This window comes from Scatophagus argus, chromosome 3, assembly GCF_020382885.2.
Source record: "Scatophagus argus isolate fScaArg1 chromosome 3, fScaArg1.pri, whole genome shotgun sequence".
Classification (NCBI taxonomy): Eukaryota; Metazoa; Chordata; class Actinopteri; family Scatophagidae; genus Scatophagus; species Scatophagus argus.
Window position 1 is genome coordinate 18,885,634 of NC_058495.1, and position 26,438 is coordinate 18,912,071.

Consider the following 26,438-nt stretch of genomic DNA (forward strand, 5'->3'; position numbering starts at 1 on the left):
TTTAAACAGGCCGTTGAAGCAGAGATGTGTTTAAATGTCTTCTTGCAGCACCCTAACCATTTGCATTATGACAGTTTCACATCATTCTTTTTGCATACTTACATATAGGCATCTCATTAGAGGATTTCTATTGGTGATTTTTCAACACATCACATATATATGTATATATATGTATATGACATATCATATGTCAATCATAGAAACAGATTTACATGTGTTAATGTTCTATACTTCCACAGGCTACGCTGCAGCAACGGGGTCCTTGACCACCAGTGACCCACATGACAGGGATTAGGGCAATAATTCTTTAAACTGCTTTGCATTAGGGCATGAAAAGACACACTCAACATGGATCAAGTAGCCTGGGTATAACAGAGTTCTAGTTTAGTTTATTTGTGAGTCAGGCATTCATAACAAAACCACAGCAACTGTTTCGGAGCATCTGCTGATCATATTGTACCGTATATGTTCATGTTGTTACATGGAAGCAGGGTGTTTAGAGACAAAATTGCTGTGGAAAATTAGGAAATTCATCTCCAATTTGAATTGACATGGGTCCAAGGATAATAAGCACACCCGCGTCGCAAACAGAGGTAATTTTGATTTTTGAATTTTGAACAAAAAAGACCCGAACTTAAGCAAATAAGCTTAAGTTTAGTTTCAGAGGATCATCTGAAGTTTATCTCCAACTTCATTCCACGTGGCGAGTTGGCCCTGAGGACAGATTCTGTTGGCAGTGAGAAAAAGCCATCTGCTGCTGTTTAACCCTCCCTTTACAGCACAGCACACATGGAAGAGAAAACAGAGTGTGAACGTGGGAGTCTGTTTGTGTGTGGGAGGAGAGAGACAGACAGACTCACAGACAACAACCAACAACAACAGGTCATTTGAGTTTACCTTTTACTTCAATGCATAGACGGGGGAAACAGTTTTAATGAAAACTTACTTCAGTACATTCTAAACCAGTCTCACCCAATTCCAGAACAGTTTTGGATTTTGCTTCAGCTCAAACATGGTAGCTTTTATACACATCTAACTGCATTCTGTTCCTGTCCATTTTTCCCCTCACTTGGTATTTAAAGACCTTGAAACAGCAGCTCTTCCAGTTAATGATTGGCCACTGTGGGGGAAAGTGTGCACTTACACTGTTGACTCTTATCGCTGCTGACCACAAAGAAGCTGGAGCAGTATCTCCGAGGCTGACATTAATGGAGAGCACAGTGCTTCGTTTAAAGGGACAGGTCAATTTCTTTTTTTGTCTGCTGTGGAGGAGATAAGAGACATGCAGAGATGCTGTTCACACATATGGGTCTTTAATTGAGAGCAGATTGTGCAGTTTTATTCTGGGGGAGTTGTAAATGACATTCATTGGTGAACAAAAAAAATAAACTGGAAATTTGGAATTGTTAATGGAATAACGAGTGTGCCAACATTAGAACAACACCTCCCCAAAAGGAAATTTAAGACTAAAAACCATAGATTTTCATGTGGCAGTGGGACATACACCCACATTTCAGTGGGTTCAGCCAGAAAAACCCTCCTTTCACATTGACTCAACATTTGTGTTGCTCTCTCTCCTGCTTATCTAAAGACTCACAGTGCCTTCCCAAGGAGACCAGCCTATGTACAGGCACATCAGCAGCCAGGGCCGAGTCCCACCAGCTGTACTCTGGTGATAGCACACAGGTCGGCCTGTGGTTGATCAGGTAGCGGTTCAGGTAGCTCTCCTCGAGGCCCCTGGCCCTTATCCTATTAGCCTGGTCCTGCAGAATGAGCAAGGAACAGGTCCGAGCCAGTTTGTGCATCTCAGAAACCAACCCTCCATAGAACTCAGAGGTGTAGTAGTAGTCTCCCTCATCTTCTTCCACGTAAGCCGATGAGGCCTTTTCAACCTCGTAAGGAAATGCATTTCGTGGCATCCCGTAGAGCTCTGGGTGCAGCGTGGCCACCAGGTCTCCTAGGATTTCATGCCCTATAGGGGCTACAAACTCCTGATCGATGTCAGCGCAGAATATGTATTCCACCTCGTTTCTGATTGGGTTTCTGATGGCATCAGCAATCAGGGTCATCCGGCGATGGGCCAGCCTGTCCCACCCAGGGAGCTCTGCAACTGGAACCACCTTCAACTGTCGATCAGGCCCCAGCTCAATGGGGGGATCCAGAGAACGGGGGTTATCTGTGAGAATGTAGTAGGTGACCATCTGACCAGGGAGAAAGTAGGTTTCAGCTGAAGAGAGGAAACGTTTAATGAACTTGGCATAAGTTCCCACCGTGACGGCTAGCAGACCTGTACGGATTCCCTGCTCTGCAAATTTAGCCCTTTGCAAAGCTGAATTACGACTGTCGCCCCACACTAAAGCAGTACCCCATGGAGTCTCCAGAGGAACTTGCTGCCCCGCTGCCTTTAAAATCATCATGTCTGCCATTTTTTTTCCCTTGTCCATTCCCAAGGCGTGAAAGATAGGATGAGGTGGCTTCACACTGACAGCGGCTTTACGTCCATGTAGGAAGTCTGAGGGGGCAAAACATGTTTTTTTATTATTATTATTATTTCGACACCAAACTATTTTTTGGTTTAAACTACAGGTATTTAAACTACTTTTTAACATTGATCATGCAATATCTTCATGATACATCTATATTGTCAAGATAGTATATATATTTAAAAATCTGTCACCTTCAAGACAAAGTGCAAAAAATAAACTTTCATGAATGGGATGGGATCAACGTAGCATGGAGTTCAACCCCATGAAGGCGGTAATTTACATTTACTGTGCCACAAGCGGTTTCTTCCTATTTGCATTCAGTGTTTCAGTAACAGACAAGAACAAATGTTTCTCTACACTTACATATGATAAGAGACAGGAGAAAACAGTACAGGACCAGCTGTATTCTGGTCACTCTGACTGGTCCTGTTTGAAGAACAAACACATAGAAGTACACACAATTAAATAACACCAGTACAAGTTGTTCTACGGTTACAGTAGGCCTAAGCACATTTTAAATACAGATGTTCCTTTGAATCCGTGACAGGTAAGAAGACCCCAGCTGATAGGAATGAAAAGAATGTGCTGGTGAAGAAATACCTCCCTTTGGAAGTGTAGCAATCTTTGATAGCACAAATAATGTAATCTCTAAAGGATATGCAACACTTAAATGTTACACACTATTGCCCATGTAACATCTATAGCCTGTATGCACACATACATATAGCGTGTGTATGATGAATCAAAATGTATGATGTGGTGGTCTCCACGGTGTAAACATGAGACATGCACATGTGGGACATTTAAATAATTTAATTTAAATTCACAATCTTAATTCAGGGTCATCATTGACATACAATGACGTAATCGCAGTGCATAATGTCCTGCTCTTATTTTGAGGAAGTTCAGTAAGTGGACCAAATAAACAAGAGATAATAGATCAAGTGAGCAAGGAGTCACAACAGGGATATATAACATAGTAAAACCATGTCACCCACGACTGCACGTGGCGCTGAGCAAAGAGAAATATACAAGAGGACTGGGCTGATGGGTGTTGGAGAAGTTACACAAGATTGCATGTGATAGAACCTAAGCAGAAGCATGTGTCTGTGAATAGTTTCTACATACAATTCCACTGATGCACATGCTCTGTCACCAGCCAAAGTGTTTGGGGACAAACACACAAAACCTCTTGGATTAATCAAAGACTTATTTTTGCCTTCCTGGACTTGGTTTAAGGATCAGATTGCTCATAGAAAACCTGTCTGCAGCCTGTCTGGCTCAATTCAAATCTCCTGCCCTTTAAAGCACCCAAAGCTACCAAATCTGTGACAAGTGAAGGGAAAACAACCAGGTATGACACGAGCAGAAGAGGCGGAGCAGCGGCTGACGTTGTACTGACCTGCGGACGTCTTGCAAAATGGGAACAGCGCCATACTGTGACCTGTTGGTGGATAAACACACAAATCTTTATCTGAGGCTGCGACTTGAGGCGAAAAAAATAAATAAATAAGTCTGTGACTCTCGCACTGTTTCTCCTCTGCTCTCTTTGTCTCTTTCTGGAAATGTGCTGTTTAACTCACTGTTTTTTCCACTAGTGATTATTTTCTTACCTTGCTCCCTTTTTCTCTCCCTTCGCCTTTCTTTTATAATATTTTCCACTCCCTTTTCTTCACATATCCTCTTTCTTGCTCCCCTTACTTTCCCCCTCAGGCTTCTGCAGTATTCAGTTTTTGGAGAAAAACCAAAGAAGCCAGATGTGTGGGTAATCTGAGCAAATGGGAGGAGCTGAGCAGTGGAGGATAAGACGCAGACGAGAAGAGCAAGGAATTAAATGGCAAAATCACACAAGCAGTGAACAGAGAGGAGGATTTCGACAGTCTTTCCTCCTACTCATGTTGGAAGCATGACGATAAATGGACATAAACCCTTGAGAGAACCACAGTAAACGCTCGTATTGTCTTTGAATGCATTCTCTTCACAGAAAATGGTAGCTCACGCATCTCAAATGTTTCATGATCCCGCATAAAGGAGAGAGTTAGTAGGAAGGAGACAGATGAAATAGACTACTGTATCTTTAAACCAGGCTTAAGGTCACATCAGCAGCCTGGTGTATTCTTTCTGTCCACAAGGTGGTGGCACTGAACAGGAAATATAAAGGAATAAGCTACTGCATGTTAACAGTAAACATAAACATGGGGTTTTGATGTCTATAATGAAGCTTTGTAACGTTGTTATTAAAAAGAAAAGGACAAAGACATGATGTCTTTTATGAATAAAAACTGTAAGTTTGATTCATAACGTCAAAATTCTATGAGATGAAATTTAACATACTCACCATGAGAAAGTTAGCACGCTGATGTATCGCAGGCATAATGTTTACTGTGTTCATCATCTTAGGCCTAAACAGACAGATGGGAATGTATTAGGTTCACGGGTATTTGATCATAAACCAAAATTCTGAGCGAATAAATACTTGGATCTGATTTTGGAACTTAATGAAATGAATTTTTTTAGTCATCCTGATGTGATCGTGAATGACAATCCATCCATTAGTGGTTGAGATATTTAAGTCCAGTCCAAAATGGTGGACCAACAGTCCAACAGAGCAGCAGCAGCTTCCACAGGGCCATGTTGTCTGTCAGTAGAACACAGAATTTCAGTTTCAGGATGGACAAAATAACATTTTTTCTGCACATTATAACAAACTGATTCTCACTTATCTACCACAGTTTGCAATTGCGGGCACTGCTGATGTCGACTGCCAGAATTACTTGGATCCTGCCAGAAACTCACACAGACTCAACGGGTTAATTTGCAATTTATTACGATAAATCTCTTTTTTTTCCTTTTTTTTTTTCCTTTTTTGTACATCCATACAGAAATTGCAACATAACATTGGTTTATGTAAACAATGTATTCGACTCAAGCATCGGTCAAAAACAAAAACATGAAGAAAACAACACAGGCTACACTAAAGAATGGATAAATTACAGGATGCATGTGAAGCGCTGGCCCAAACATCTTTTCCCTGTCACCTTGATGGCAGGTAAGCGGGGCAAGCAGTTCCAAGCTGGAGGATAGAGACTCTGCATAGTGGACCGATGAACTATTTATGTGATAAAAAAAACCCCAAACACTTACAATAGCATCTGTAAATTGATCTACATTATGTAGAGACGAATATGCACATTTATCACAGCATATATTAAGGCGTTCAAGATGAGTGTGCAGGAAGGTTGTGGTGCAGAGCCCCTATCCTACAGAGTCACTGCTCAGTTTCTGAAGCATGATAGGTCCATTAATACCAAATAAATAATACCAGAGAAGTAGGCTAATTTAACTGCGCTAATCTGTCCAGGATTAAGGTACTGTTTCTAGTTGGCATATTGCAGATGATGAGCAAACTACGTGTTATCCATTTGCACATTCACTGAAGTACACAGAAGATTTTTTGACAGCAAAGATTTTGGCAGTGTTCATTCGTAGTTGTGATAACTACACTGACTTTGCGGTTATTGAGTGAACTATGCCACAAGAAAATAAACCGTTCAAGGGTTTGATACTGTATTTATTATTTCCATAAACTATGAGGATCCTTAGAAAAATATTTCATTTAATGCAGCATTGTACTTATACAAAATTAAACAAATTGCACAAGAAGAAGATTACTTTTTTCACTTTGAATATGTCGCTACCTCCCAGTGCTCCATTTGTCATCCACTATTACCAGAGTAGTGGTTGGTTATGTTTTCTCTTTTCTAACGGGATATTGGTACAACTGTATTGTCTCATCTGCATACTTTTACAATATATAATCTTTCACATCTTTCACTATATTTCTCTTAATACTTGGAAGAGTCCAGAATACGATTCTGTTACTCTCTTGAGCTTTGTTGACACCCTGAGAATAAATCTTTTGCCAACAAAGTTCAAACATTTCAATTTTCTTTTTTCATTTTGAATATATGCTGATTTTAATTTAAAGACTTAATGTGAGTTTTTAGGGATCAATTTGTCCTCTAAAGTGAATTAAGTGAGTTGTCTGTGTCCCATTACAGGGAAAATTTGAAAAGAAAAAACAAACAAACAAACGATGTAGGGCAAAATACAAATAAAAACCTGGATTTGAAGATTTTGGTGTTTTCAAAACCATATTACAATCATTGTCTTTGTATAATATATAGATAATATATAGATACTAATACAAAACATATTCTGAAGGTGGCATGCTTGAGCAGGCAGTGAAGAGAAGAGAGACAAAGCTTTCCCCTCTTTTTAAATTTAAATGCTTTCACTTTCACTACAAGTCCACATTTTGAATCCTGTGTGGAGGGGAAATTTTACGTGACTGACCAAAGAATCAACGGCAACTGGCAAATGAAGGTAAAAAGATCAGAATTGCAGCATGTTCTTTTATTTTGGTGGGGTGGGGGGCAGCTAAGTGGAAGAGCTCTCTCTCTCTCCTGTGTTTCTTTTCTTCTCCTTCGCTCTTCTAAGCCCATCTTTCTGCTTTCTCTCTTCTCCTCACCTTGTTCCTCTGCTCCCCAACCAGCACATGCTTCTCCTCTATGTTATATCTTTCTTTTTCTCTCCTCTAATTTCCTCCCTTCTTCCCTTCCCCCCTCTCCTCTCCTCTCCTCCAGGGCTTCAATTTTGGTCTTCACCTAGCATCTCAAACAGGGCCTGCAGCAGTCGGTCATCTCGGTGCCTGTATGGCTTGGTGCTGTAGAAGCCATCTGTGTAGTCGGTGTAGATACTGTCCTCTGGGCCCTGGAACCTGTTGATCATGTCCAGAGCCTGGTACAACATCTGAGGGGGGAGTTTTGTTGCTAGGGGAGAGAGGCTCCGGCCTGGCTGCTGCTTCCTCCATGCAGAGGAGGGCCTGGCCACGGACTGGGACTGCTGTAAGGCAGGGATCTGCCTGCTGAAGGCTGTCTGGAGCAGACGCAGCAGAGCCACAGGAGGGGAGGAGGGTGAATTTGAGGGCTTTCTGGGCTCTTTCTCTGTGTTGGAAGGAAGGGGGGATTGTGCTCTCTCGGGCTTTGGAGGTGGAAAGGCCTGTGTGGGCTCCTGTGTCAGCAGAGAGAGACAGAGAGGAGACATGTTATATACACAAGTTAACTGTGTCCTATATTTATATTGATTTAAAGAGAAATTATACCTTTGTGCATTGTGCTTCAATTTCTTTTGCCCACCAAATGTGAATGTAAACATTCTTGAAAATAAACTGTAAAGTAAACACCTTTTTTCACTGTGCAAACTCCACTCTCTCTCTCTATATATATATATAGATATATCTATATTTATATACATATATATCTAGATATATCTATATTATTGTTATTATTATTTCTGTCACATTGACTCCGTCCACAGGTTAATTTCAATTGATTACATTGTGATTTTACCACAAATCACTCTTTGACGTCATTCGTAGGAGGGACACTGGGTAAATCTTACATGCCAATCTTTTATTACAGATCTGACGTAAACAAGGTTCCTGTCAAGATATTCATCTGACTTCCCAAAGAACCTTTTGTATTGATAATGTCTGTAGATTCTCCTTGAGATTTTTGTGATTAGGTGCTTTTGCGAGTCATGTGGTCAAACGTGTGCTTCATTGTACCTGCAGCCACACCCAACAGTGATGTCACACAGTGCTGACACACCATGGAGTACACTGTGACATCACTACAGCGCTGACATATCTTGACGCCTGTTTGTCATGACATTTTGTATGGACATTGTCCAGGTCGTTTCCATCAGCCTCAGCTATACTCTGTGCTTAACTGGCAAATGTTAGCATGCCAGCATGCTAAACTCGGGTGGTGAATATGGTCATCATGATATCAGCACGTTTGTATTGTTATTGTGAACATGTTGTCATACAAGACATTAGTATTTAGCTCAAAGCACTGCTTTGCTTAAGTAAGCTCACAGAGCTGCTAGCATGAACTCCCATTTGTGTGTGATGTCACTTAGCATTTGTTACAGAGTTTAAATTTAATGTCTCTTAAAGTTAAAAGTAACATGACACCCATGTGTTACTATGACACAACATCTACCTACTCTCACTCTTTCTTTTCTTCTATCTAAACCATTTTTTTATGTTGTCATTAAGCTTTAGCTCTGTTGAATCACACTCACCTCCATCATGTCATCCATATGTTCTACACCACGGCGGTCGTTCTGCACAGCGTTGTAGGGAATGTACACTCTAGGTTTCTTCATGTGCTCCGGTTTCTCTGATGTTCCATGAAGAATCAACTTCCAGTTCAAAATCCGACCCTCGTTCTCCATACGGCCGGACTGTGAGGGGAAATGATGCTGGTTAGCTCTCAGGAAGGTGCAGCAATTAAACAAACCAGCCAGCACATCGGTTGCAATGACATCTGTTTGCAAGGAGATTTCTCTACCACCTATGCGATGCGTATACTTAACTACGTACTTGCTATAAATGTTCCTAACTGCTTTTTGTGTGTACCAGTGCATTTAGCGCATGCAGAAACACATGCTCTTGCGTCAAATATGTTTGTAACTCACAGTATCTGTGATCTTTAGAGTCCATGTACCAGAAGGATCTTCTCCCCATGTGTGAACAGACATGAAGTCCCAGTTTCTGAAACCATTAGCAGACGTGTCCCTCTCTCGCTCAGCCAGCAACACTGTGCTGGTACCTGAGGGAAAATCCAAAGAGACAGATCAGTTTTATCTTTGCTATTTCACTCAAATGTGTGTGCTTGTGTGTGTTTCTGCACGTCTCTAACCGGCTGGGGAGGTGAGTGTTATGTGCAGATCCCCCCTCCTGGTGTATTCAATGCTGGCCTCCACCTGCACATGCTCCAATGAGCGGACTGCGTTCTCCTGCCCTGCACAGGCTTTGGTTGGAATCTCTATAGCAATCTCCCCTGCTGCTTTCAGCTCCCTGTAGGATGCATGAAAATAGCAGGAAATGAGACATACAAACAGCCCTCCCTGTAGTTCCCTGACATGTTCTCATTATAGTACATGTGTTCTGGGAAACAACAGCAGAGTGCAAGAAAACACATCACTGCTGCACCTGCTGCAAACATTACATAATATTGTGCAAACAGTGAAAAACCCAAATTTCGGGAAATTTTCAGCACAAAAGATGCATGGACAGATTTGGATGCCTTCCATCATTCATTTGGAAAAACAGTTAATCCCCATCTCTCCCTGTCATGAATGAAAGGATTTCCGTGTTCAAGCTGGCATGAAGCAGGAGGGGGTTGTAGACCACTAAGCATTGACAGAAATGTTGAGCCAAATCCTTGGGATTAGACGGGGATGTAGCAAGGTAATGGGGAAACTGGGCGTTGGTGCTATTGAGTCTCATAATCCAAAGCAAATTGCAGAATGGACACTTAAAGGAACAGAGAACTCAGTTGGCCTTAACTTCTATCTACTGGAAGAACAAAGTGAGATTAAAAAGTTGTTCCAAGAACAAAGAGAAGGAGCTTCGTGACACAATAATCCACGAAGGATTGTAAACAAAACATCTGGTGAGACAACAGAAGGGTGACTGGGGGAGGGAGGTTGTTTTTTTTGTTTTGAGTTTATGTCCATGCTTGATAGCTTTTGGATTTTGATATTTTATCCCATTAGAATTTATCAACACGTGTTTGGAGTTGATGATCAAAACATCAAATTTAAACGTGCTCAGATGCTGTCATTAAAAAGTGTTTTATTCATTTAAATGGCATAGTCCGCCTGACTGTTGTCATGACTCCACTAGAAAAGCAACAGATGTCTCCTTTATAGCACACATAATTGGATCTGTTTGCTTTGTAGGACCTAAAATAAAATAAAATAAAGCTCTCTCTCTCTCTCTCTCTCTCTCTCTCTCTCTCTCTCTCTCTCTCTATATATATATATATATATATATACATATCTATCTATATAGAGATATAGTTTATCTATATTAGTTATAACCCCTTATACATAATGGGCAAATTTGTACACTCTGCATTGCATGGCTATCATTTAAAATTCTAAAACTGTAAAAATGGCCTGATCTACAGAGACAACATTCTCCACAAAAACCCAAAAGTACATCAGGGCAGTCTGTCAGACATTCACATACCTGGGCTGGAAAGAATCATCCCTGACGATGCATTGCTTCTTTTCAGGCACGTGTTTCCAGGTGGCGGGGTCAGCAAGGTCCACCAGGGCTTTGGCGTTGAGAAGGCCAAAGCCGAAGCGACTGTTGACCATCAGCCCTGCTCCGTTCCTCTTCCAGCCTGGGTTATTGGCCAGAGGATCGAACTCTGAGGTCCAGACCACAATGTGCTGCAGGTCTCTCCAGGTGAGATCCGGACTGAGGGAGAGAATATAGACAGAAAGGCAGACCGGTGAGTGTTACAGTGTACAGAGTGTCAGTCCATTTTAAACTGCATTAAATATATTACATGTAGGTTGTGAGTGGCGAGCCTTGCATACTTTTGTTCCAGTGCCAGGGCAAATATTCCAGCAGCCAGGGGTGCAGAGGCCGATGTTCCAGTGTGAGTCTGAGTGCACTCGTTGTGCAGATCAGCACTAGTCTGAAGCAAGCAGGCAAAATATAGCAAGGAAAATGAATGAATGTATCAAGATATCTTTGAATAACTGGACACGTGACACTGAACACAACACAGCAGGGGTAGTGACTTACAATCCTCTGATCGGTGTAGTCTCCACTGCTGTATGCTGTAGCCAGAGTGGAGGAGCACTTCTCAGCGTACCACGGGGACAAGCCCTGCTGGGAGGCACTGCTGATTGAGATAGTGTAGATGCTGTCTGTGTAGCCATCACAGTCACAGTTATCGCCCTGGCGGCCACCATTACCTGATGCCCAAACAAAGATAGAGCCTTTCCCACCACGGCCCTGCAGAGGACAAGACGGAGAAAGGACTGAAGACAAGAAATGCTAGATACTGTGTTGTATCATAATAATAGTAGTTGACTCATTGACTCTGGGATACAATAGGCACTGTCCAAAGTTAAAGCTTTGATAATCTTGACCAAAGACATTTTGTAATTAGTAGCTTTATCCCCAGCAGCTGAATATATTGTCCTTATTGATTCAGTTCTATCTGATTCTTATCACCAGTGCAGATTATGGCCAACAGGAACCGCAGTCTGAAATCACACCAGCTGAATGAATGCACGTCTCATCGTTTACCTTCTGGATACCATATTCAAATGCCTTCTGGGCCAGGCGGCCAGGGCCCTCCACTGTCTTGCCATCATCGTTGGGTCCCCAGCTGGCACTGTAGATGTCCACATGGTCTGGATTGAACCCAATAGAGCTGGCTTCAATGGCATCAGTCACAATCCCATCCAGCATACGAATCCCTGAGCAGAGACAGACAGGATTATTACAACACAGTGTCCAGTAACTTTTATGCTTATTTACCATGTACTGGTGTTCAAACTCATGGACGTATCATCAATTTATATTCATTTATTATACATCTACTCACTCATTAGAGGGAATAGAGAGAAAAGATGAAAATAAAACGTATTAAAGCCTTTAACTTAAAGATTATGAATATACTGGTTTTGTTTTATAATTAATAGCAGCAAGATCTACAACAATTTTAGTCTCGATCACGAGTCTTTCAACACACACTGTGTACTGATACACATATGAATAACAGTGAACGTGATGCTCAAATTTAAAAAAAAAGAAAAACAAAACAAAAAACAAACTTCTTACCTCCAACCTTGGAGTTGTACGCCACTCCAACACCACACTTATTGTTGTCTGCCTGCATAGCGATCTCCCCAGCACACCTGGTCCCATGTCTATGGACAAGTTACAAGAATGGAAACATTCAGTTGTGTTTCATGGCTGTGTTTCAATTCTGTGTCATACATTCATTACATCAAAGCTCCATTACCGTGGGTGATTCCATAGGAAATATATTACTAAAACATACATTTGGTCCCGCACAACAACAAAGTCTGCAAAACCGTTTACAAGAGGCCTCTATATTGTTTGGTTACATAACGTCTCTCATTGCTCAAGCAGAAAATATTGATTGAGATGACCGTGTGCCGGTGCTTGCAATTACTCATCTTGGAGGATAGGCTGCTGCCAGAGCGGAGTGTGTATGTGTGTGTGTGTGTGTGTGTGCGTGTGTTTGTATGACAGTGAGCAAAGGGTGAGTCATTAACTTCAGGTATCGTCTGAGAAACCTGCAGAGGAGAATCAGGGGAGGCACTAAGGTGTGCACTATGGTGTGCTGGCAGAATCAGCTCTTTCTGCCAATTTGTGCCTACTGTATGTTGATTTATTATTACATTGGGATGCATCCTGTCATAACCAAGCCCAAGACACAAAATGCTTTGATAAAAAAGAAAAAAAGAAAAAGGAAGGTCAGGTCAACAGATAACTCACTTGTTTTCATTAGTGGAGTCGTATCTGGGAAAAGGGTCCGGGTCGTTGTCGTTGAAATCGTAGCTGGCTGCTGCGTCCTTTAAAGGCAACAGACAGAAAACGCTCAGGCCATGTCTTTACAAAAGCTGAAATGACGTCAGCGTGCATCTCTGACAGAGGCTTCAAGTACAGACTTATCAGGGCCAATCTGCTGTCATGGAGACACGTATGATGGGTGACCGGAGGAGAGTGAAGGTGAAATAATCCATACTGAAAGACTCTGAGGAGGAGGGGATGCTTGTCAGCAGGCAGTGTTTGACACATTCGAATTGTTTGAAAACGCTGTTGTTTTTCCCTGAGGGTTTAAAGTTTGAGGTTTAAATGCTACACTTAGTGTGGTCTGATGGATTTCTGTCTCCCACCACTCCCGTGCATCAGTAAACATGATGTAATAAAACCTACAAATTATGTTCTTAATAAATAGGAAGTCGAATATAATTAGTTATTCTAAAGCTTCCTTTCCAGTTCTGGTTCACAGTAACAGCTTCAATATCCAATTTAAATCAGGCGGCTGCAACTGTCATTTCAGAATTACTGCTGCTAAGTTATGCAAATCCATGCCGCTCATATGCCTCGATTGTTAAGGATGAGCGTCTCGGTTGATTGAGCCTCTTTGATTAATCAGCGTTAACTTAATTACAGTGGGAGTTGTTTCCATCAGCTCTGTTGTGATACATTATTTGCTTCTCTCCCACCCCCAACCCCTTTCCTTCCCTTCCCCTCTTTTGCGTGAGCGAGGCGACAGCGGCTGGCTTTCTGAGAGCAAGAGCACTGTTTGAAACCAAACCACAGATGGAGCTTTTTAAGGCTTTTTGAGTCCCTCTCAACGGGAGAAACTATGCCAAGACAAAACTTCCTTGAGCTTCCATTCAGCCATGCTCACTTTCATCAGCTTGTAATTATCTGCATCCCACTTAAGACCGTCAAAAACCTCTTTGGATGAATTTGAAATACTTTCAAATTCTGGATTCCTCCTGAGTAGAGTCACTCACAGCAAAAAGCCCAATTTGCATCAAGGTATTAAACACCAACAAAGATCTTATCATTATCATACAGAAGACTTAATGCTGTCTTTATGAATCGCCTTGTAAGGTGTCACCAGCAGTGTTGCTATGCAACGGCAGACCCAGACGACAGAGGCTGTCTCCATGGAAACGGTGTCTTACGTAGTTGGAGTAGATGTCGGTGTGGTTCCACTCCAGCCCGTCATCCAGGACCGTGATGACCACCCCTTTTCCTGTGATGCCTTTCTGCCACACGGGGATCACATGCAGGTCGAGCTTCGGCAGCGAGGAAGACGTCCGCGTGTCTTGCTGGAAGACAGAGTGACGAATTCACACATTGGAAATTCAGACTAAATTGTGTGTAAATGATCTGTGAGCACTTCATCTAAACAGGCTCTTTAAGTATTATCATATATGTGAAAAAGGTCAGTCAGAGTTAAGTCTCCCAGCATACTGCACTGACCTTTGCAGAAATTCATTACTGGACGGTCACCTTTTCTTTTGTCAGGGCCTGAGTCCACTCTTATGGCCACTTGTGGGCAGATTGCTGCCAGAGGGTCATAATGATACAGGCTTTTGTGTTCTCTATTACAGCAACCCTACTGATCAATTTAACCCACAAGATGCCTTGCAGTGCCCAGAGATGTGCTGTGCTTCAACCCACAGTTTCTTCTGGCTCGACTCACATTCAGTCCGCCTGTCGGATTATTTAGGAGTAAATCTCCAGAGCCGTATAATATCACATATAGTGAGTTGGGGGAGGTGGGGGCACCAAGACTGTTTTAAGCAGAAAATCAGTGGGGTAGAGTGAGAGGGGCCAATGCCTGTCTGCCTGGGGAAGAGTGTGATTCAGAGCAGGGAGACAGCTAGGACTAAAAAAAGAACTCACTTTGCTCTTTCGCTCTTTGCGCATTATGCACAGACACTGCAGAACGCCACCCCAAGATGTGACTCATCCTTGTGATGTATCGCCTTTTTTCTTTCTCTCTCTCTCTCTCTCTCATCGGCTCCCACTTTGATTCCCTATTTTCACCCTATCCTCTCACTGGCATCTTGTCTTTGCCTCTGTTTCTCTTTGGACAGTATCAGTTATAGCTGACAGTGAATCTCAATGTAAATACACAGCAGATGTTCTGCTCTCACACAATGTGCTTCAATAGCAATTTGTTGGAGAGGATTTTTACTCCAGCTCATATCTACAGCTTGCTTGTTTTGGTGTGACACCAAATGACTCACTTGTTGATGCTGGTAGCAGCTGAGGGGGCTCTCAGTGTCCTGCCATGCATGGATTTGAATGGCACACAACAAACGGATACACACAGCAGCTTATGCAAGTCTCTCTGCACCGACTGCATATCAAACAAGTGAGTGGACAACGCGCACACACACACACACACACACAATCATGCAGGCAGGAGGAATTTCAAGCTACAAGTATGAGTCACTAACTGATTAAATTATCAGGCAGTCACCCACTCACGATAGATAAAGACACTCATCCTGTTCGCAGGCACAGCTCCTCCCTCGCTCTGATGGCGGCGATCATCGCGGCTGCCAGCGTCACACTCCTAACCTCTTTCCCTCATTATCGCACGTGTCTTTGTTTGCAAATAAAACTAAATGAACACAAAAATAACAGCATCACACACAGCGCACAGCGGCTGTAAGGTGACACCAGGAGCCGTTTTCTCTTCAGTTTTATTCATTTCTGCATAGCTTTGTCCTGTTGAACACACAAGGAGGGTGAATCATGATGCTCTAGATGTGCTGAAGCGGGCAGAGCGACAGCACTGACGAGCCGGGCTGATGTGGAAATACACTAAGCAGCACTTTAAGGCCAATTTCATTAGTGTCATCATCCCTCACCAGTAAAAATAATTCATCTCAATTTGTTTTCTTATTCCCCGCAAGCGTGTGACTCATGTTCGGTCAGTCCAGGTGCGGGGAAGTGGAAGCTGAGTCTCCATCTAATCTCTTTCTCCCAAACGCACACACACAAACAGCGATTCATCGCACAGACGCGTCCTCAAAACCTTTTGCGACCGAGCTGAAGATGATTCACCAGATGTGATAGATTTAACCGATCAGGTGGTCCTAATTAAGCCATTAATCCAGGTGGTGTGTCTGTTTCCTGCAGCTTACGACACTCTGTGGTGAACGAGTTGTGACCTGCTTCTCACGCATCACGAATCATCTTTCAGGTTTTTTTTACTACTAAGATTTACTTCTTGCGAGGGTTATGTTGCGTTTTTGGTGTTTTAATTTGCTTTATTTAACAATTAAATTAGTTCATTATGCACTGTTACATGTTGGTAGAAATATATTCTTAAATGTTATAGTTTCATGGTTTTAGACCTGAAAGGATTGATCAATTAATTGATCAGCAGCAACTTTTTTTCATATCTGATTAATTGTCTGACATTTTAAGCTGTATTTTTTTTTTCATTTTATGCTATTGGAAATTTGATATTCTTTTAGGTTTGTGAGAAATCAGACTATTTTCATTATTTTCTGACATATTATGAACCAAACGATCAAAGTAATAACCTGCAGATTAATTGTTTGTTCCAAAATGTTAGTCGCAGTCATTAAGCAGTTGGTCTCTCTCTATTTTCCAACCAAATGAATTTAACTCCTGATTTATCTGCTGTGTGTGCTGTGGTGGTCAGACAGTCTGCGAGTTCATTCGGAGCTTATGGATCAGAATCGGCGAAGATGTCAGTCAAAGTGGTGACGTTGGGGTCAGCCTACGGTCAGGATAAAGTGAATGTGTCGGTAATGGATGGGATGCACAGCTGTGACAATCTACTGTTCTCTGCTACTACTTGGCCTTAGTGGGCTAAAACATCCCATTCAGGGTAAATTGGGACTTAATGCATGGTGCTCCACTCCACTCCATCCTGCTGGATTATAGTCTCCCCACCCCGCTCATCTCCACACCGACTGTGTTACCAATTAAGCAAATGGCTCTTTTGGCTAGAACCGCTTGATGGCATGCTATTCATGCTATTGTTTCATTGTTATCGTCACCCCCCCCCCCCTTTTTTTTTTTGGATAGCAGTTGTGGACAAGTGGTAAGCTGTTTCCTTTTTTTTTTCTGCACACATGCACAAGTACAAAGGTAGCACCACAGCCCTACAAGCACTGCAAAACACACATGTACACTCACACATATACACACACTCAATGCAGTCCCTGTGAGGACAGAGCAGTGAACAGCTCGAAGCTGTCCAGCACTCACAGGGCTTTCAAAGAGTCTCAGGGGAGAGCTGACCGGCTGCATGCAAACAGAAGGCTCAAATAGGCACCAAGTGCACAACATGTGACCAACAGGCTGGCTATCAACCTAAATCTGTGGTTCATGCAGCTCTGGAAGGTACACAGTGTTCAAATATTTTCTAAAAATGTGTACAGAACATCTTTAAACCAGCAAGAAATGGATTCACTGTTGAGCCACTTGTTGAATTTTGCAGTGCAGAGGCACACAAGCTTAATCTGCTGTTGATATATTTGTGTGTCATGTTCAAGCCTTACTGGAAACTCACCAGGTACCACTGCTGGTTCCACATGGGGTCATCGAACAGCTTATCCACCGGACAGTCCCTGCACTCCCTGAGAGACGCTCGCTTGTTCCGGCGTTTCTCGTACTGCTGCTCTGCCCACAACACCTGCACACAGGCAAGAAGCAGAGACGTTTGGTTTCTTTAGTTTTCCTTTTAAATGAGATGAGAAGATTGCATGCGGGAGCAGGGTAAGCTAAAGGCTGAAAGAGGCCACTCACCCGATCATCTTCGGACAGCCGCCTGGTTATGTGGTCTGCGCTTCGTCTCATTCTGCTAGGATGATTGCGGTGTTTGAACAAGAAATGGTCTTTCAGGGCCCCAATCTGCGGAGGGTAAGGCATGAGATGGGCTGAATGACATAATAGCAGCCATCTGGTTGCTGAATCCTGATGTGCAGGTCTAGAAACATTATTATCTCTCACAAAAAAGCTGCAGGAACTCATTTATGGTCAGGTGGCAGGGGTGGTGGATGGGACTAACAGCTTTCTCATTCAGACAGTGAATGCCCTTAATTTTTTTCAGCCATATAGTATTTGGTGCTTTTTGTTTTATGGCTGGTAAATTATGTGGTTTGAAATCAGTCTGCTGGCAGACATACAATACTTACAGGTTTTATTTCCATTAACAAAGCTCATCGCACAGGGCCTGCACGTGTGTGCTCTTCTGTACATGTGTCACATGCATCTTTAGATGCTGCAGTAACAAGTACTTCATGCATTGTGCAATCTGTATTATATATACACTGTTAGGTTTTAGCTGCCAAGCATGAGCGCCTTTCATGTATCACAGGCAGATGACGTTCATGCTCACATGTCTCACATTATATAGACAGAGGACGGCACACCATCGCATGTCTCTTGTTTTCTATTGCTGCTGAGATTTAGAAAACTGAAGCTAAACAATAAAATACATCAGCTGTACAATGCAAAGCAGGCAATAACATCTAAGCTCTTGCTTTCTGATGCCTTTATTGTATATCACTTTGGACAGACAAAAGCGTCTCCTAAATGAATGTGATGTAATATAAAAACTGAGCTTGAGTGATGACAGCTCCATGACACCTGAAAGCTCAGTTAATCATTGACAGCAGCTGTTCAGGGCTACGTGGATACAAATTAATGAACTGTCCTTATAAATCAGCCTGAAGCCTAATGTGTTTGTATAGGAGAAGACATCATCACTTAATCCAAAATGCTGGGAAAGCCAATGATGTACAGTACAGGGAAATGAAAAGCGAATTATCAGAAGAGTGTAAACATTGAGTCATGGACTTTTAATTTAGCAGGGTGCTTTTCAGGTGCTGAAAATGCAATGCGTGCTTCAGGGCTGTAATAAAAACAATGTGTTCCCAGTCTATAGCCTTATCAAGCAAAGCAGAATAATTGATACAACTATTGCCTCCTCTTGTGTTGCCACACACTCCACAGCTGACATTGTGGGCTGCAGGCCTCATTAACATTTCATGATTCATTTTGCGTTTATGGGCTCTGTTTGGCTGCTGTTGAATTAGATGTTTGACTTGATTAAAATGCGACTGTAACAGCCCTATTCAGCTCCAGGTTAGCTTTCATATCACGCCAAATTAATATTATTCATTAAAAAAAAACTACCAGCACACACCTCGTTTTTTTCAAGTCTGAACTGGGAGCCCCTCCGGGGCGTTGGTGCCTACCTGTCGGACCAGCTGGTAGTCCAGCTCTTTGGCGATCGCCTCTGCAGCGGCCAGTCCGCCTGGGATCTCCACTGCCCACTCGTTCAGGTACTGTCTGTCCCTGTAAGAGGACTCCAGCGACCGGGGAACCACAGAGCACAGGATGGCAAAAACACAACACATCACCGCTGGACGACATCTCACTTCCATCTCAGAGGAAATTCAACCAGATGAGGAAAAAAAAAACAAACAAAAAAACACACTAAACAATAATACACAAACAGCTTAGATTCTCAAAGGAAAGCAGCCAAAATGAAAATGTTCAGCGGTGGTAATAAAGAAATCTGCCCGTTCTGTTCTCCGTTTATTCCTTAAGAAACAGCTCGCTTGATGTGGAGGGAACGTGAAACTGCGCGTTAGTGGTCCGCCAACGTGAGGAAATACTGGTGATGGGGAGGGCTGGCTTGGGCGCCGTGTGCGTGTGTGTGTGTGTGTGTGTGCGAACGCGCGCGCGCAACGGGGGGTGTACACACGTCAAATTACGGCTGCTCTGACGTCAATTTGGCGTCTACCTTGGGTAAAATGTGAGTTCGAGTCCCGAGGGAGAAAGTCTGAACGGGAGGAGGGAGGCAGAGCAGGCTAAAAATATCCCACAGTTTGTCCCCGGAGGAGGAGGGGAACTATGGGGGAAAAAGCACAACAATAAAACGCATCGTAACTGTGCTTACTTATACATTATCATCAGTATCATCATCATCGTGAGGCGGATGCAGCGCAGCGTCTTCCTGCTGCATCCTCCATCAGCTGTGACCGCGTGCATGAGACAGTCCGGCGCTTCACTTGCCCCCCTCCCCTCCCGTTTTGTGCTACAGCTTATCGATCAAAGAAACCGGTCTCAATCAGTGATCCACCTCTCCGCGCCCTCACGCTGTCTTCACGTCACCCGGACGGAGGAGGAGGAGGAGGAGGAGGAGGAGGAGGAGGTGTTCAGCACCGCGGAAAGCTCCTCGTTCACACCGCAGATGTGAGAGGAAAGCAGCTCAGGAGACTAATACAACAACACAGAATAAATAAATCCAAATATAAAGTGAATAATTATAAAATATCAAAAGTGAAGTAGCTTATTACGCAGCACGGTGAGTCTCATCAATGTTACTTTACCGTACTGGAATGCTGTCACTGATGTATTAACATGTATACCGTTTTTATGTTTTATCTGGTGGAGTTGGAGCAGAATTTAACCACATGTTTAGATGCACAAAGTTGGGTCTAATAATGAATCATATTTTATAAACTAATCATTTGTCACAGAAGCCCTGATCTGTGGACTGATTAACTATACCTGACAGAAAATTAAAAATGTTCAGTTTGTCCCCCTGAAACGGAGCAGATTGAATGAATGAATAATTTTATTTTTGGTCACATACATCACAATACATAATACACTTTAACAATTCACATCAAAACCACCAAAAGGAGTAGGCTGAAGCACCTGGCTTGTTGTGGCCTATCCTGAAGCTTTCTTAATTTACCCAGAAAGTCAGCCAAACAAAAATCTTACTAAATGATTACATACCAGCATTGTTTTTTGGTTTTTTTTACATGTTTATCTTTAAGTTTTAATTTTACATTTCCTGGTAATTGTTAATTAACTTTTATTTTAAAGATTTTTTTTGAATTTTAACAAAGAACTGCAGTTACTAAACTCATTCCACAGTTTTATGACTAAAACAGAAACACATCTGTGCTTAACATTAGTTCTGGCTTTATGTCTTTCAAAAATAAACAAACCTCTTAAATTGTAATGCCCATCTCGGAATTTAAATGACTTTTGTAGGCAAAGAGGACAATTTTTGTTTATAGCACGAAAAGGTATTTCCAAGGTTTTCAAGTACACAATGTCCCTAAATTTTAGAGTATCGGATTCCATGAAAAGCTTATTAGTATGTTCACAATATGAAGCTTTGTTAATGATTCTTATGGCCTTTTTTTGTTTAAATATTGAAACTGTAATTGTTTTACCAACAATTCCCCAAATTTCTGCACAATATCACATGTATGGTAACATGAGTGATGAATACAAAATAAACAGACATTTCTTATGTAATACATTCTTAATTTTATTGATTATGCCAATAGCTTTAGATAGTTTACTTTTAATATTCTGTATGTGGATTCCAACAAACTTCTAAATAACTCCTAGAAATTTATTCTCATAAACCCTTTCTATTTCAAATCCACATAAAAGCAACTTTGTGTCTTGTTTTGCCTGACAGGCACCAAAAAACATGAATTTTGTTTTCTTTTCAATTAAAGATAATTTATTTGAATCAAACCACGTTTTTAAGCAACTTAATTCTGCTTGAACTTTAATTACCAGTTGTTTCAAGTCATTCCCTGAGCAAAAGAAATTAATGTCATCTGCAAACATAACAAACTTTAGGATATTGGACACCTTACAAATATCCTTTAAATAAAGTTTAACCAGCTTAGGCCCCAGTACTGAGCCTTGAGGCACTCCACAACATATCTTTCTTTGTTGCGATACTGTACCATTGATTTCCACATACTAAAATCTGTTGCTCAAATAACTCTGTAGGAAATTATTTGCCGCTCCTCTTATTCCATAATATTCACATTTCTGTAACAGTAAGGAATGATTGATTGTGTCAAAAGCTTTGTTCAAATCTGTCAAAACCCCAATAGCATGTTGTTCATCATTTATTGTTGTTGATATATTTTCGACAAAGTCCATCACTGCATTAGCAGTATAAAATAACATAACACTAAAAAAAATAGCACATTTCTCAAACTTGCTCTTGAGTAAATGCACTTATTTCAGTTCTGAAGAATTTTCCTGCTTCCATATCTAAACAAGCTGCTTTTCCATCTTTGTAATCATTACTGCAAAGCTGCTCGCTGTGTTCAGTGCTGCCAGTGATACATCTGTGGCTGCTCTTTCACTCTGGGTGTACACAGCATACTGAAATGGTACAGATGTCCATTATGGTTATTGTTGTATTTATGTTTATCACAGAGAGAATACATGCACTAAAATGCACATAACCTCCATCATGTGACTTTATTTAAATTTGAATGAAGAAGTTATGACAGTCACATACGACACTCTTAAAATGTCTTTTTCAGGATATCTGAACATGTGTCAGAAAAATGTCAAGTGTAGAAAATTGTGTGTCTTGCCTTCAAAATGACGACCTAAATCAAGAACTGCCTGCAGGCTGTTATTCAAAGGTTTTTATGACCTTCATCGTGCCAGATGATCAGATGCTGTTTGTTAACTGATGGAAACTGTGGGTCATGGTGCTCTGATTTCACAGGTGCACCATCAGGTAAAGGTGCTGCAAGAGTGACAGACAGTGAAAAAAAAAAGCAAGTGCAGTTTGTGCCAGACAAATGGTGTCACTTAAGCACAAACAAGCATGACAATGACATTATAAGTTTAATTCACATGTACAATGTTTGTGTAAAAATAGAGTGAGCTTGTTCATCACTATGAGTTCAGCTTGTCAGACCTGATAATGACTGATACCTTTGGTCATCTGGCCGTGTGCAAACAGGTCTGCTCCAGATCTGTGGCATAATCCACATTTACCTAGCAACAACTGTTTGCTTTGACCGAGGTACTCACTCAGGCGCACAGAAACGCACAGCTGAAGTACCACAGCAAGATGGGCAATCTTTGGTTTCACTACAACGCAGCAAGTCTTTGACTTTATTGTCTCTGATTTTTGGTGTCGTCTGTCCTGTGTGCTGTATGCGTGCAGTGTGAGATCACTCATCCGGCCGTCCTTATTGCACCGAGGAAACGCGCACACACATCTACTCATAAAACCAACACTCTAATGAGTGTTTTGTCAAATGAGGTCAGAGGTCTACGTTTGCTTCGTCAGGTGATTATTTTTCCAGCTCCAGAGACAAATGGTAGGAAAAATCGCTGCTCTGAGATGCAGGATGACGCAGATGAAGCTGCAGACACCTCAACAAGCCAACCAAAGTCAATTAGGTGTGGCAAATGAATGAAAAGGACTCCAGCTGCACTTCCCACTGATCTCAGAGCATTTATGGTTTGGTAAGAATAACAGCATTTTGGAGCCTGCTCATTTGTTTACCAATTATTAATAATAATATTATAGTTTATAGTGATATAATCAACATATATTATTATGTACAGCTTTTTGGTAGGTGCAGGGCATTTTAAAATTCCAAGCAAAAAAAAATAGATGATGCTAAAATAGTTATAAAATAATAACTCTATTCAAGTGAATGAAAGTGGGGTATTTGATGTAGCAACATGCTGTAGTCAAAAGTGCTCATGAAGCAGGAGACACACTGTATTGATTAATAGGATTGATATGTCCCCATGTCACCCACCAACCCTGTGAAATCTGCTGCCTGTGACACTCAAAGAAGACATGCAGTCGCCATGCCAACCCTTTACTTTTGTCGTCTTCCTTGTCCCTAGTGTCATCTGACCTCTGTATGGAAATGAAGAAGAAGAAGAATGGATGATTCTGGTTATTCTGGACGAGGTTCAAGAGAGAGACAAAGGTGGGGCAAGAGGAAATAGAAGAAAAAGAAGAAGACAATGAAATGGAAGAGGCAGAGGAAACAACAGAGGGGAAGAGGAAGAAGAAGAAGGGTCTTAAGAACTGGATGTGGAAGAAAGGTTTTTTGAGCTGTAAACGCAGTGACATGGAGGCGTACTTCAGCTGATGACATTCAGTATCTCTCTCTTTGTGCCCCCCTTCACCTCTCCACCCTACCTCCACCCTTCTGTCTGTCTCCCTCATCCCTCCCCCTTTCCACCATCATTCTATCCTTCCTTCCACCCTTCCTCCATTGTCCTCACCTCCTCCCTCTCACCTTCCTCCATCCATCCTCCTCCCACCATTCTTCCATCCTCTCACCTTCCTCCACCCACTCCATCGCCACCCACCCTCACCCACACCTCTTTTTTCCACCACTCCATCCCTCTGTTCTGTCATCCCCCATGTCTGTCCTCCTTTCGCCTGTAATCACATTCCACACTCTTTGTAGACGAAGAACAATAAAACAATAAAGGAAATAGAAATATGTCTCTAAATGGATGTACAGTATATATTCCGAAATAAATTTATCAGATAAGACTCTGAGCTTTAAAAGTCAGTAATACATTTCCAGAATCAAATCTTAAATGCGTGTTTTAACTTGCAGTAAATGTTTGTGAATGCCACTGACCCATCTGTAGTTTCTGCTCTAATAACAGTGGATTTAGACGATCTTTGCATCAACTGTCAAAAAAAAATGTTACAGTGAAGACACAGCAGAAGCTAATTCAGTCCTCGAGGTTGTTTGTTTAATAACTTTATGTTGATGTGTGGCAAATATGAGCAACACTGGAAACAAAGCAGCAAAGGTTAAGAATGTGTTTCTTTCACTCAGGCCATCAACGCTCAACCAGCCTCGTACAAATGTCATCCGTTATCAGACAGAGCTGTTAAAATGCTGCTCCGGTGTCACCCAGATTGGCATCATTTTGCAGGTGGGAGACCGTCGGGGCTGGCAGGGGTTTGACGAGTTTCTCTTATCGTGAAGTGTGAAGGTCAGTCGGACTCGTCTCCGTTACTGAAGGGCATCGGAGTGATGGACTCTGTCAAGAGAGACACCACATGACCCTGAAAGTCACCATTTCATCCACCCCACATCGCTGACACCACGGCTGTCCGTGCTGAAAACATAGATATGTGATAACGGAGAAGTGTGTATGTGTATGTGCACGCAGGCGGCAGATTAAACAGGAAGTGCACCGTCCAGGGCTGAATTTGTCATGTATCGTTGCCTTCTTTGTGTCTTCTACGTGCCGCATCAATTCACATGTTAATCAAATCAGAATTGTTCTTCGGAAGTAAAGCTATTAGGTAGCATGAATTTACTGAAAAACTAATGAATGCTTGTTTGGGTTCAGACTCCAGTAGATTATTGGTGCTCAGACCGCATCACCACTCAGCGTGATTTATGAAATATGAAGCTTTCCATCTGGCCAGCCCTTCAGCTCCTGCATGAAAACACAAATATTCTGTGTTTATTTTTTTAAAAAAAAATCATTCTCAGTGTTACTTGTCGTGGTCAACAAATAGCAGCGTCGAGCAGACAGAAGTGTGTTTACAGCATCTAGACGTCACACTGATGGACAACACAAGAGCAGCAACCAGTTGTGTACCTTTAAAGTTAATGTCTTAACAGCTAATGGATATTTTATCTTCCTGTGTGGTATTAGTACTTCTACTGGGATCTGAATACTTCTCTTTGAAAATAAATTACTATGTACAAATGCTAAAAAATAAGACATCCCAACTGTGGCAAGTGGAAGAAAATCATACTGACAGAACAAACACAATGAATGCATTTCAAAATAAGGCAGGTTTTTTTTATGAGATGAGCTAAGTTTTAAGTTTTTAAGGCTAAGTTTTACTTTAGGTTTACATTAGGTTTCACACGTTTCCCATTAAAGTCACCGAATACCAGACACTTCAGTCCCTCTTTTGCCCATCAGGGGGCAGCATTTCGCTAAATAACTGACAGGAAAAGGCCCACATCAGCGGTGAGTCAACTCTTCCCTGAGCTGTGGGGCGTGTCCCTACATGCCAGCAAATCCAGTTTGTGAGCTCTTCCTGTGCTAAATTAAAAGGTTGCATGTTGATTTGGAGCACGGTTGTTAACTCACCTGCACCGAATCACACAGATCAAACGGTATCTACGGGGCCTTTTACTTCACACCGACATGTTGATCTTCTTCATAAAATCTAATGTCCTAATGTCCTAATGTGTGTCTGGACCAGTGGAACTGGACAGAAGGAACCCCTAACAACCTCTAACTGATAAATAAAGAGCAAGACCTTAGCCTGTGTGCTGCAACTCCATCTTCATAACACACACACACACACACACATTGCTGTTAAAGTTGTGTCGATGTCAGCGACTTGTGATCAATCATCAAAATGGCAAAGTTTCCTCTGCGGGAGGGGCGACTTATTTTGCTCCAAGAGGCAGATCAGCTTGATAGACTCTGATTCCCCTCAGTGGAGCCGAGTGCGCGTAAAAGGAAACGTTAAAAAGTTAATCCTCCCGGGTTTTTAAAAGATGCCACACAAGAAGAGAAGCCATGGCCACCATAAAAACACAAAGGAGGCGAAAGAAGTAAGTGTTTTTTTCTCTGTTACTGCAAGGACACTAATGGATGCGACTTTAAAGAATCTCCAAAACGCACAAACGGTTTCTCCTAAGACAACA

General features: G+C 42.0%; 3 protein-coding genes across 7 annotated transcripts in view; 1 reads left to right on the top strand and 2 right to left on the bottom strand.

Annotated features, from left to right (window-relative positions):
* Positions 1-243: 243 nt before the first annotated feature.
* On the bottom strand, positions 244-4,547 carry LOC124056718 (globoside alpha-1,3-N-acetylgalactosaminyltransferase 1-like). The gene is made up of 4 exons (XM_046384427.1): positions 4,100-4,547; positions 3,889-3,930; positions 2,850-2,912; positions 244-2,512 (listed from the first exon to the last, which is right to left on the bottom strand). The coding sequence occupies exons 2-4, from the start codon at positions 3,920-3,922 to the stop codon at positions 1,554-1,556; spliced, it is 1,056 nt and encodes a 351-aa protein (XP_046240383.1). The 5' UTR covers positions 3,923-3,930; positions 4,100-4,547; the 3' UTR covers positions 244-1,553.
* A 764-nt stretch (positions 4,548-5,311) lies between these two features.
* pcsk1 (proprotein convertase subtilisin/kexin type 1) lies at positions 5,312-19,635 on the bottom strand. The gene is made up of 14 exons (XM_046384428.1): positions 19,170-19,635; positions 17,716-17,820; positions 17,480-17,602; positions 14,097-14,243; positions 12,892-12,968; positions 12,208-12,296; positions 11,671-11,843; positions 11,161-11,373; positions 10,950-11,050; positions 10,594-10,827; positions 9,257-9,414; positions 9,033-9,166; positions 8,637-8,798; positions 5,312-7,559 (listed from the first exon to the last, which is right to left on the bottom strand). Exons 1-14 carry the CDS (start codon positions 19,356-19,358, stop codon positions 7,137-7,139), a joined length of 2,328 nt encoding a protein of 775 aa, XP_046240384.1. The 5' UTR covers positions 19,359-19,635; the 3' UTR covers positions 5,312-7,136.
* A 6,554-nt stretch (positions 19,636-26,189) lies between these two features.
* Positions 26,190-26,438, top strand: part of cast (calpastatin) — a 34,474-nt gene continuing 34,225 nt past the window's right edge. For 4 of the 5 annotated variants that reach the window (XM_046384432.1, XM_046384441.1, XM_046384448.1 and 1 more), the window contains exon 1: positions 26,190-26,345. In XM_046384432.1, the coding sequence (XP_046240388.1) occupies positions 26,289-26,345 (57 nt within the window). In that variant the 5' untranslated portion in view covers positions 26,190-26,288. The remainder of the gene's footprint in view (positions 26,346-26,438) is intronic. The other variant, XM_046384468.1, reaches the window with a different exon arrangement.

Excerpts from the sequence above, each read along its gene's own strand:
- LOC124056718 (XM_046384427.1), bottom strand. The coding sequence starts at position 3,922 with ATGGCGCTGTTCCCATTTTGCAAGACGTCCGCAG. Across the intron at positions 2,913-3,888 it reads ATTTTGCAAGACGTCCGCAG|GACCAGTCAGAGTGACCAGA; the intron begins GTCAGTACAACG and ends TTCTTCAAACAG. Across the intron at positions 2,513-2,849 it reads TCTCCTGTCTCTTATCATAT|ACTTCCTACATGGACGTAAA; the intron begins GTAAGTGTAGAG and ends TTGCCCCCTCAG.
- pcsk1 (XM_046384428.1), bottom strand. The coding sequence starts at position 19,358 with ATGGAAGTGAGATGTCGTCCAGCGGTGATGTGTTGTGTTTTTGCCATC. Across the intron at positions 12,969-14,096 it reads CCGACATCTACTCCAACTAC|GACGCAGCAGCCAGCTACGA; the intron begins GTAAGACACCGT and ends TTGCCTTTAAAG. Across the intron at positions 9,415-10,593 it reads GATGATTCTTTCCAGCCCAG|GGAGCTGAAAGCAGCAGGGG; the intron begins GTATGTGAATGT and ends TGCATCCTACAG.